The sequence below is a fragment of the Gopherus evgoodei genome, chromosome 7 (assembly GCF_007399415.2).
Source record: "Gopherus evgoodei ecotype Sinaloan lineage chromosome 7, rGopEvg1_v1.p, whole genome shotgun sequence".
Classification (NCBI taxonomy): domain Eukaryota; kingdom Metazoa; phylum Chordata; order Testudines; family Testudinidae; genus Gopherus; species Gopherus evgoodei.
The window spans coordinates 100627908-100639614 of NC_044328.1; the positions used below are offsets into that span (position 1 = coordinate 100627908).

General features: G+C 51.6%; 1 protein-coding gene across 1 annotated transcript; it reads right to left on the reverse strand.

Moving 5' to 3' along the window:
- Window positions 1–523: 523 nt before the first annotated feature.
- On the reverse strand, window positions 524–3427 carry LOC115655242 (cystatin-like). The gene is made up of 4 exons (XM_030570489.1): window positions 3389–3427; window positions 2703–3023; window positions 1822–1941; window positions 524–676 (listed from the first exon to the last, which is right to left on the reverse strand). The coding sequence occupies exons 1-4, from the start codon at window positions 3425–3427 to the stop codon at window positions 590–592; spliced, it is 567 nt and encodes a 188-aa protein (XP_030426349.1). The 3' UTR covers window positions 524–589.
- Window positions 3428–11707: the final 8280 nt, after the last annotated feature.

Below are 11707 nucleotides of genomic sequence, written 5' to 3' on the forward strand. Positions count from 1 at the left end.
AACAGCAGGGCAAATTGACACGAGTGGATGCACGGCCTGGGTCTGTCGTGCTTGCAAATGCCAGATCCCAGTGGGGTAGGCGGAAATGTTCGGCCACTGGCTCCTAGCCTTGGCTCCTGTATGAGTGTGTGACATGCCCAGAGCCTCACAGGAGACACTGAGGGACAAGGTCAGTTGGGGGGGGGAGGGGAGAGGACAGGGTTTGGAGCCATGCAAATCGGGAATTTGGACATAACTGTGTGTGTGGAGAGGGTAAGAGGCAGATGGGGCAAAGAAAAATAACCAGCCATTGAGCTGACCATGGTGAGATGCTGCAGTAAAGTGGTTTATTGCTGCTAGTGAAGCAGGTCCAAGACCCAGCGGTAACAGAAAGAGCCCAGAGGCTCCAGTTTTGTCATTAAACAGGGATTAGAAATCAGCCCGGAAGCAGAGGAATTGGTTGATTTCCAACCTCAGTTAGGATTGAAGACACTGATCTCTTGCCACGTGCTAGGAATAACGCTGGGGGAGTATAGAAAAGAAGTGCAAGATGGAGCTGGCCTGTCTCTTGTGAAGCTTTTTAGTGGAGCCGATGTTGTGTTCACGAGGCTCAGTGACAGTCAGAATTGCAGTGAAAGTTTATCTCTGTCCTCCTGAGCCAGGGCTGAGACCAGATCTGGAAGTTACAGCGCACTTTCTAGGGATGGAATGAAGCATATTAGAATGAGAGTGACTCTCAGAGGAGTTGCCAGTAAAACCCAGTTGTCCTCTTCCCCCCAGCCTCACAGCATGACCTTGGTTAAGTCACGTGTCTCTGTGCCTCAGTTTCCCCACTGGTAAAATGTGGGTGGGGCGTGTGAAGCTAAAGTCATTGCTGTGTGTGCAGTGGCGAGATGCTGTGGATGTGTGGGGCATAAAATCATCTGAAGAGCTAACAGAGCTCAGTGTCCGGTATGTCCGCACCCCTGTATTTTGTGTGTTTACCCTCACACCCATCCTGGGCGGCAGGGCAGTGCTACTAGCCCCATTCTACAGATGGGGAAACCAAGGCACAGAGAGGGGAAGCGACTGGCTCAGGCTTGCACAGGAAGTCTGGCAGAGCGGGGAATAAAACCCAGCTTCCCTGAGTCTCAGATAAGTGACCTCCCCACTCCCCATCCTTGTGACTCTGCCATGCCCAGCAGTTCCTTGCCCCTGCCCCAGAATCATCTCCCAGCTCAGGCAATGCCAGGTTTTAACCTCCCTTCCATTCTGTGCCCAGAAATTCCTGCTTTTTACCCTCCAGTTCGATACATAAAGAGTTGGCTGGTCTTGGAGGTGGATTGGGCTGGGAAAGCAGCAAGGGCAGGAATAGCAAAGGGCTCCAGGCCACCTCCCTCTGCACCACACCAAGCAAATCCCCAGCCCCTCTTCTGCACCTTCTCCAAGGCCAGCAGAGGTTGGTTGGTTGCAGTCAGGCTCACAATAGATTCTGGCTGAGGTGCCTCCCGCCCCCACTGTAGTGTGGAATTGGGGCAGAGCTGGGCCCCGCTAGTTAGGAGCGGATGATGATGATACAGATTTACAGGGTTTAGACCCAATGGAAACATTTCCCTTTGCTCTCAAAAGCAGCACCCTGCAGAGAGTGAACCCGTACCCCGCAGCCAGAGCAACAGTGAGTGTGAGCCCCTCCCTGGTCTGGACTCCACCCAGTGCCTCGCATGAAGGGACCCCCACACCCTGATCTCACTGGTGGGGACGTGGTTTTAAATAATCGTCACAGAAAATCAATTCTTGGCAAACCAAACTGGTGCCCCAAACCCAGGAACTGAACCCCGAATAGGCCCAGTCCCGTCCTCTCACCTTCTGCTGGGACGGGGGTGGCAGGAGGCACTTCTTGAGCTCCACAATGCCACCTTGGCTTTTCCTGCACAATGTCTGCACCAGCTCCATGGTCAGATGTAGCATGACCCCGGATGTGACCTGGAGGGAGATTGAGGAGCCCGGCCTGGGTATGAGTCCCAGCATGACCCTCCACCCCCCAGGCCCGCGCCCTGCCCCTGAATAGCAGGAATTATAAGGGACCGAGCTCTGAGCCTCTCCGTTGTCACACACTGCCTCTTAGGCCGTGTCTAAGCAAAGGCACTTGTAGCAGTGGGGGAAAGGGTGTCAGTCTGTCCCATTTGGGCTATGATCTGGGTTTAAAGTCCTTTGCAGGTAGGGTGACCAGATGTCCCGATTTTATAGGGACAGTCCTGATTTTGGGTCTTTTTCTTATATAGGTTCCTATTACCTGCCACTCTGTCCCGATTTTTCACACTTGCCGTCTGGTCACCCTATTTGCAGGCCTCAAGGGATTTGCTCCCAGCACCCTGGGGTATTAGTGCCCATCCCCATGTCACAGAGCAAGGAGCAGGGAATGAGGGAAAAGGGCAAAGTTAGCCAAAGGGTCTCCCACTGTGGGGCTCAGCTGGGGAAGCCTTGGGCTGTGTTTTCAGTGGTGTTGGGGCAGCGGGACACCTAGGTGCCAGCCTCATTGACCACCCCCACTGCGGGTCCCAGCTATACCTCCCCTCCCCCCAGGTCCAAGCACCACCAGATCCCATCCATCCGCACCTTGCAGCCTTACTGCAACTCTGCCCCCTGGATCTCAGCCCCACCGGACCCCTCATTTGAGGCTGCACCCACAGAACCCACAGCCTTACTCCCCTCCCCTGCCTCCTGTAACACCTGTATCCACTCACCTGTCTCTGGGCGCTCAGCACCTTCTCCCCCTGGGTGTAGTACATGCAGTTATTGACGTCGTTGTAGGTCTTTACGGCTACTTGTGCTGCCTGCTGGACTTCTGGGTCTGACACTGGCACGTTGTGCAGCCCCCCAGCAACAGAGGCCCCCAAAGTGAGGGGAACCCCCAGGAGGAGGAGGAAGCACAGCCAGGGACCTGCCACTGCTGCAGGGAATGCCATGGCTGAGAATGGCCAGAGCTGGGGATGGGGTGCTAAGATATAGGCAGGGAGCCCCACCCCCTGGGATGGCCCCACCCACATGGGGAGGGAGCCATACTCCTGATGGCCGCACCCAGAGGGGGTAGGAAAATGTCGCCCTCCATTACATAAGACCCAAGTGTAGATGGGAACTAAACCCTCAAGGCTTGATTCAGCCAGGGGAAAAGGGCCTTTGTGGGTCAGGCCATCCCAGAGTTCCCCATTAGGTGGGACATTTCTGGCACCTTCCTCTGAAGCAACTGGCAATGGCCACTGTCACAGATGTGATGCCAGGCAGGCCCACTGGTCTAAATGTGTGTGGCCAGTCCTAGGAGAGCCCTGCCCCCAATAGAGAGCCCCATGTACAGCAGATGGAGAAACATCCCCTAACAGGGAGCCCTGCTAGCTGCCGAGTGGAGCCCTGCCACCAGGGGACGGGTCCCTACCTCGGAGAAAAAGGCCCTCTTGATGATAGGGAAACTCATCTGTGACAGTCTACACTATTGTGGTCACCACTTTTACGAAATGATGACAAATCTTAATGAGATGATCTGATACAAAGTGTGCCTGGGGAGGTAGCAATGGAAAAGTACTGGTCTCCTGAATATTGTCCTGTTAAAATGTGAGTGTCCACATTGTATGTGGAGTTCTGCAGTTTGGCTCTATATTTATTACTGAAACAGGTAGGTCTGGGAAACACCACACTGGCAACAAAGTGGCAATAAAGTGATGACCAACACCCAGTCAGGTCTTAGATGACCATCACCAGCCATTCACCAGCTAGGGAACTGTAAACAAGAGATTTACTATTCACCTGAAAGACTCTTGCTCCAGCTCATACATCCCTGGGGCTGCCTGACCCCAGGACTCAGCAAGGATGGTCAGGATATAAAAAGGGGTTGGAATGGACCCCTAAGCACTTGTCTTCTCCCATCTTAACCGATGGCAACAAGATGCTTGAAAGACTTTGAACTGGGGACATTGGGCCCAGGCTGGGAAGGAAATCCAGCCTGTGTGCTAAGAACTATAAAACTGCTTCCAACATGTGGGAGAGTGAGAAAAGCTGTTTGTTGCAAATCTTGCTTGATAAAGTTTAGGATTTAGAATGTGTTTACCTTTTATTTCTTATACAACCAATTCTGATCTTTATGCCTACCACTTAAAATCTATCTTTCTCTAATTAATAAACTTCTTTAGTGGTTTATCTAAACCAGTGTATTTGATTGAAGTGGAATTTCACTAAAAACAACAACGCTGGTGCATAATTATTACCCTTTGATGGCACAATAGATTTATCTGCGATTGTATTGCCCCGTAAGTGGACTGGCCAGTACAAGATGCACATTTCTGGGGTGAAAGGCTGTGGTTGTCCTGTGTGGAGTTCTTGAGCAGCTGAGAGAGCATTCATTCAACTCAGTTGGGTATGTCTTTGCACGGTGGTGGCTGTGTGTGAACAATGCCTGGCGTGGTGGGCTGTTTACATAGCACAGCAGTGTAAAAGACTCTCTGAGCTGGAGAATTAGGGGGCACAGCGATTCAACAGTCCAGATTGTACCAGGATTATGTCACACCATCCCCCAGAGTTGTACACCTGGAGCTGGCCCCGCCCCTGATGAGAAGCTCCCCCAGGTATTGGGATTCCTTTCAAAATCTTTCTCCACTTGGCTTCTCAAGAACTCGCATCAGCCTTTGTCACTCAGGTATCTTTATTTGGCACTGGGCAATGCTACAGTGAGTTGATCAGCCTGAAACATGGGGAATGACTGCAGGGTACATCACAGCTCCAAAGGTACACAGAAGCCATCTCCCTTCATATATGTAGCACGTTTCATTGCATTTACTATACATTGCCTCACACATTTTTGGATTGGCTTTGTTACGTTGCAGGAACCAATCCCTGCGCAGCTTGTGCTGGCCATAGTTTGACTTCCTCTTTACCTCATCTCTACATTCCTAACTTACTTTGTCCCTGGTTAGCTAGTTCATAGCAAATAGTTCCCTGGATGTTCTCCCTCTTATCTTAGCTGGCTCAGACATTCTGTCTGTTAGCCTGCTGACCTTATTTAGCACAAATGTTCTGTTTTCAGCCTAATGATTCATTTACCTCCTTAATGGTATCTTCCAAGAAACGAGGCCTCCCTCCGGTGTTAAATACTCATGTCAAGCCAGGCCTCAGCTATGTTCCCCTGCTTCTGTCTTTATTTTCCTATTAGCATTTGTTTCATTCGCAACACATGCCTGTCTTTCCATTCTTCCTTTCTGAAGTTTATCACCCAGCAGCAGGTTTCCAAGACCACAGTGATGGTAATCATTTGAACCACCATTTAAATTAGGCTCCAAGAACAATCCACGGGGTGTAAGCTCACCTCCTCTGGTACATCCCTGCAGGGTGTCTCCACCACCTGTATAGTATTGTCCCCAGTTTCCTGTTGGTCGTCTATTAGTTGGGCAATGGGCACCAATTGATCTATTTTCCTTTGTCCCAAATCCATAGTATTTATGGACAAAGGAGGGACGGGTGCAAAGAGACTGGTCACCAGTGACGCCCTTTCAGTGTTGTCTGCCATGGCCTCTGTTACGTTTTCCTCAATCTGCACCACATAGCCATAGGGCCTGGATCCCAGTCGGAGTCAGAGAGGTGAGGGTCAGACCGAATCCATCCAGGCTCCCCTGGCATGGTGCTGTCCCCACAGAAAGGTTGTGGTATCCCAGAGCACATGCTAAATCCCCAAGCTGTATCCCCTCCTTCACTCTCTCTTTAATGACTCGTCAAGCCTAACCTCCCTCACTTGTGGTCAGGTTTATTCGTGCCCAGTTTTGCCCCGTTCCCTGTGTTGATTTGGGGGATCTGTCTGTACAGCTTATGAATTCTGGTTCATATTGTGGAGTGGCTCTTATGAAAACTGCTGTACCATGAATGCCTGTCCCGATGTGTAAGCCTGTGCCCTCCCAGCCAGAGACAGAGCAGATCTTGCCCATGCTGAGGACAATGGAGAGTTCTTAGGTTTGACTCCAGAATAGTTATGCCTATGAGTGGGCATCCTAGGGGAAACTGCTTGTATCCATCCTCTCTGAGGGGAGGGGGTTTAGGGGCCGTGAGTTGTTACCAAACCACAGAGCAAAGGAAGCCAGGTGTTGGGAGGGGTATGTAGAGAGAGTCACATGGGGAACTTGAGATGTGACCCACAGGATGCCTGGCAGGAGGAGGGAATGGGTGGGTCGGACTGGCCAAGGGAGGCATGCTGGGGAAGAAGCCTCCATGAGGAGAAGCAGCCCTGAATGTAGGGCTGCATGAGGTGGGGACTCCAGCTGCCTGCCTGGACACAGATGATCCCCCAAGGCCTCCCCTGGGAAATGGGGGGATCACGCAAGGCTTTGGGGTTAGGAGGTTTGTTGTGTCCTGTCGAATCTGGGCAATTTGTGCTCTGTCTGTTAAGCAGAAGAAAGCTACGGGGTGAGAGTCTGGGCAAAGTATGAGCCTGTTAAATAGCTGCCATGGGCTTCCTGAGAGAGCTAAGCGGTATCCAGGAGGCTCCCACCTTGGGTTGGGTTCTGAGACAGAGCAGACTGAAGGGTCTGTGTTCTCATAGACTCATAGATCAGAGGGGACCAATATGATCGTCTTGTGTTCATCTTCTACACTGATGTAATGACTCATTGTAGTGATTGGTGAATCAGAGAAATTGAACCACTGGTTCACTGGCTGAATTTCAATTGTAACCTTGCATTGCCTTGTGTTCTATTTGGATCAGTTTAGGGAAATTAGAAGTGACTTCAGCCTTGTCTACATTGGCACTTTCCTTGTTAAAATTTTTCTCATTCAGAGGTGTGAAAAATCACCCCCCTGAACGACAAAAGTTGTAATGACGAAAAGCACCGCGTGTGGACAGCGTGTCGTCAGCAGGAGATACTCTCTTGGTGACAAATCTACCTCCCCTCGTTGGGTGGTTTTATTTTGTCATCAGGAGAACTCTCCTGGCAGCAAAGCACGGCTACACTGCGGTACCTACCACGGCACGGCTGTAGCAGCACAACCGCACCATTGTAAGGTGCGCAGTGTAGACAAAGCCTTAGGTAGCTCCATTGCTTGGCTCTAAAGCAGTTTGCTTATTCTTTTCATAAATCCATCGAAGCACACTAGACTGGTTCCCCTCTCAGCACTTCAGCATGGGAAAACAATCTATTTCAAGGTCAAGTTCAATAAGCTGAGTCGCTCCTGGATCTGTATTTTAACTATTTGATTAAAACCCAATTACAGCAGGCAGAGGGACTGTGGGTTCCAGCTCCCGAAGGGGATCCCAGGTGGAAGGTCTGTGCTGTGAGAATGTGCCTAGAGACCCCAAGAAGGGCAGTGCCTGGGCTCCACTCAGCATCCGGGAGGCTACAAACACCCGGGGATCCAGAGGTTGGTATGCCCCTCACAGCAGTTTGGTGGTTGGCTGGCAGGCAAGAGGAGCACGACCAGAGCTGTAACACCCCCCTTCCCCTTCCATACATGGGTCCCCCACCCCCCCATGCCAGGGGCAGTGTGTGTGGCCCAGTTCCCCCTCTCCTCATACCTGCTCCCCCATGTCAGAGCAGTTTGTGTGCCTCCATTCCCTACTTTCCCCTCTTGTCCCCCAGTCCTCCTCTTCCATTCTGCCCCCCAGGGGCTCTATGCCCCCCCTATTCCCCCACCATTATTCTTCTTCTTGGCTGGGAGGTCAGCCATTCAGGACATCACCATGTCACTGTCTGTGGGAGGACAGGCCCAGAGGAAATGGGGGATTGTTACACTGGTGGGTGTTAGTGGGGCCACCAACCACTTGTCTGATGCACAGACAATTGCAGAGGTTCTTGAAGTTGTGGTTGTACTAAACAGAGGGCAGGGGCTGGGTGTGTCTCCCACTTCCAGTTGCCTCCCAGATCCTTAGGGGTCTGGCTAGTGATGCTAACCCAGATCCTAAGCAGTGTCTCTTCCTGGCCACCCTCTAGGATGGTTGTGAGGGGAACCTGAGCTTCTGTGCTCTGGATCCCCTGGAGGGATGTTAAACTTCTGGAGCCTGAATGGAGTCCTGCCACTGCCCCAATTCTGGGGTCCCTGGGCCACTTGCAGGGCGCAGACCTTCTGACTGGCACCGTCCCCCCCCCCGCAAGTGCTGGAACTCACTGTCCAGCCTCCTGGCCCTTGTGGGCACAGAACTGACTCTTCAGACTCCCTTGGACTGAAATACACCTGCCAGAGGGAAGCTGGCCGTTTCCAGGGATCAGTGGCTCACACAAGGGGAATGAGGCAACTCAGGCTCACCTGGTCCTAATGAACTCACTGAGGAACTGGGAGGCCATTAATTAGGCAGGGAAAAATCTGGGCATGATAAAAGGAAGCTTCTGGGGGCAGTGGGTGGCTGGGCTAAACGGAATGGCAGCTTTTGGGGGAGAGAACCAACCTCAAAGAAGAAAGCGCCCAAGGGAAGGAAGCCAAGGGAGAATGCTCCTAGGTGGGAGGGGCTCTGGAAGGGAGGCGCTGGGAAGGCCAAGTCTTAGCAGAACCTGGACTGGAGTGAAGGGCTTCAGCAGGTAGCAGCAAAGGAGTTATTGCTGCTCCAAGGAAGGGCTGTTGTGGTTTGACCTCTGTGAGGCCCTCGATCCAAATGGAGAGTCCCTTCTCCAGCTGATGACAAGAGTTTTCCTCCCCAGAGGAGGGTTCTGAGCCGAGAGGATCTTGCTGGTAAGGGACCTTTGATGTAACTGGATTTGATGAACTAAAGTTGACTCAGTCCTTCCTCCCTCCAGCTGGAGAGGCTGGGCCAGGTGAGGCCTGTTTGTGTGATGTTCTCCCTTGAGGGCTGAATAGACTGGACCCCTGAAGGGGGCTGGTCCAATAGAAAAGCCTCATTGCACTTGTTAAAACTCTCACTACAGGAGGCAGGGATGCAGTGATGGTGCTGGGCCACCAGGGGGAGTTCTAGGGTTGGGGTTCCCAGAACAGCACCCCTTTCTCAGAACTCCACCCCAAGGGGCTTACCCTGTAATGCTCTAGGGGCACACAGCTGTTGTGAAGCAGTCAGTGCACAAACGCTTTGTACACTCTAACACTGCTCTGATCTTTTCTATTTAATTATGTAAAGCAATACACACTAGATGCACGTCCCTGCCTCAGTTTCCACCTCATTCCTGGATGGGCCTGGGCTGGGGTCTGCATCCCTTGGGCTGTCCAGGGTCCTGGGGGGCAAACTGGGCTCAGGAAAGCAGTCATGGCACCTCCCTGCCCCATGAGGCTGTTGCATGCTGGCTGATGGCTCCCTTCTGGATCCAAGAGCAGAGTCGACTAGCTTCTGCCCTTCTACGACCTTCAGCCCCTTGAGTCAGGTGTCCTCCTTTGTCAGCTTCCCTACATGACCACAAACTTCTGCCAGGTGACTTTTGTCGCCAAGGTGACGTCTCCCAGCTAAACCAGTTCTCCTGGGCAGGGATCAGTCTTTTGTCTGGAGTGACTGGATTTCCAGGCTGGGATTTAGTCACCTGCCCTCTATTGTTGTTCGTTGGCCACCAGCTGTTGGAATCACCCCCACTGGCAGCAAACAGACTTGTGAGAGGGCAAAAGGCTGCCCCTTCCAAGTGGAGTTTGTAGCCTGGCATGGAGGGGTAATAACCTCACATTGAACGGTGACATTGTACAGATGTGTTCCTGCTGCATCACAGGTGCCTGGAACAGTCCCTGAAATGTGGGAATTGAGTGGATGTGGCACCCCAAAGTTACTGTGGCATAGGCCAACAGTGAAATGCCATCAACTCTCTCACGCCTGGCTATGTTCCACACCCTCTCCCCAGTCAGATCCTGACTCAGTCTCCCAGCTCCGGGTGCGAAACTCCCTCCTCCTTTACCCCTCTGTGCCTCTTAGTTACCCTCTGATTTGCTATGTGAAGAGCTGGGCTAGGCTGGGAGAGCTGCTTTGGAAAGCGCTGCTGGAGGAGAAAGGAAATGTTTTTATGAGATTTAAATCCTGTCCCAGCACTGCCCTCCAGTGTGAGGGGCTCAGTCTGACACCCAGGACCCAGTGCCATGTAACAAAGCCACCTCTGCTTGTGTACATGGGGGGCAAAGGGAAGGGGAAATTGCTTAGGGTGGCTCAGAAGGTGATATCAACTGATCCCTTTGCAATTGCTGCCCTTGAGGCTCTGCCCAGCCTCATCTAACTAGGCTATATGAAAGAATTTTGGAGACTGGTGCGCTATGAAAAATGGACTCCTAGCCCTTCCTCAGAGCATCCCTGCTGCACACAGACCCCCAAATGCCCCTTTCTCTCCACCCCACACAGACCCTCCAATTGCCTCTCTCTCACCACCCCACACAGACCCCCAAATGCCCCTCTCTCCTCTCCCCACAGATCCCCAAATGTCCCTCTCACCCCTTCCCACACAGACCCCCAATTGTCCCCCATATATCTCAACAGTCCTCCACCAACCCCTACTTATCCTGACAGTCCAAACACACACACCAGCAGCCCTGACACACATCTGCTCCCTGCAGCCTCCAACACCAACACTCCTCCACCCCACAGCCCCCAACACTCCCCACTCACCCATAGCTCACGAACAACTCAGCCTCAGTCCCACCCCCCCTGCCCTGGGACCTTTCTGGGCACTCACCGGCTCAGCACTCTGCTCCCATCCTAGGCTAGGTTGGCTTCTCCTGATCTCGGCCTCCAAGCTCTGCTAGCTCCCATCTCCCGTCCCACAGACAGCTCTGCACCACTCAGATTCAGCCCAACTGCTCCTTCGTCATGACAGAGGGGCAGCCAGGCCAAATTTGAGTGAGTGGCATTGGGACCTGGTGCATGGGGTCACAGCACCACTCTGGTGTAATTTAGTTTTTGTTCATTTTGAAAGGGGGTGGGGGAGAATCATAGAACTGGAAGGGACCTTGAGAGGTCATCTAGTCCAGTCCCCTGCACTCAAGGCAGGACTAAATATTATCTAGATCATCCCTGATAGGTGTTTGTCTAACCTGCTCTTAAAAATCCCCCATGATGGAGATTTCACAATCTCCGTAGGCAATTTATTCCAATGCTTAACCACTCTGACAGTTAGGAATTTTTTCCTAATGTCCAACCTAAACCACCCTTTCTGCAATTTAAGCCCATTGCTTCTTGTCTGATCCTCAGAAGTTAAGAAGAACAATTTTTCTCCCTCCTTGTTACAACCTTTTATGTACTTGGAAATTGTTATCATGTCCCCTCTCAATCTTCTCTTCTCCAGACTAAACAAACCCAATTTTTTCAATCTTCCCTCATAGGTCATGTTTTCTAGACTTTTAATCATTTTTGTTGCTCCTCTCTGGGCTTTCTCCAATTTGGCCAAATCGTTCCTGAAATGTGGCACCCAGAACTGGACACAATACTCCAGCTGAGCCCTAATCAGCGTGGAGTAGAGCAGAAGAATTATTTCTCGTGTCTTGCCTACAACACTCCTGCTGATACATCCCAGAATGATGTTCGCTTTTTTTTGCAACAGTGTTACACTGTTGACTCAGATTTAGCTTGTGGTCCACTATAACCCCTAGATCCCTTTCCGCAGTACCCTGCCTAGGCAGCATTTCCCATTTTGTATGTGTGCAACTTATTGCTCCTTCCTTAGTGGAGCACTTTGCATTTGTCCTTATTGAATTTCATCCTATTTACTTCAGACTATTTCTCCAGTTTGTCCAGATCATTTTGAATTTTAATCCTATCCTCCAAAGCACTTGCAACCCCTCCCAGCTTGGTATCATCTGCAGACTTTATAAG

What these genes read in the sequence shown, in the direction of transcription:
- LOC115655242 (XM_030570489.1), bottom strand. Translation starts at nt 3,427, where the DNA reads ATGAGTTTCCCTATCATCAAGAGGGCCTTTTTCTCCGAG. An exon ending in TGCTGAGCGCCCAGAGACAG is followed by an intron (nt 1,942 to 2,702) that starts GTGAGTGGATAC and finishes ATCTCCCTCCAG; the next exon opens with GTCACATCCGGGGTCATGCT. An exon ending in CACCCCCGTCCCAGCAGAAG is followed by an intron (nt 677 to 1,821) that starts GTGAGAGGACGG and finishes TTCCATCCCTAG; the next exon opens with AAAGTGCGCTGTAACTTCCA.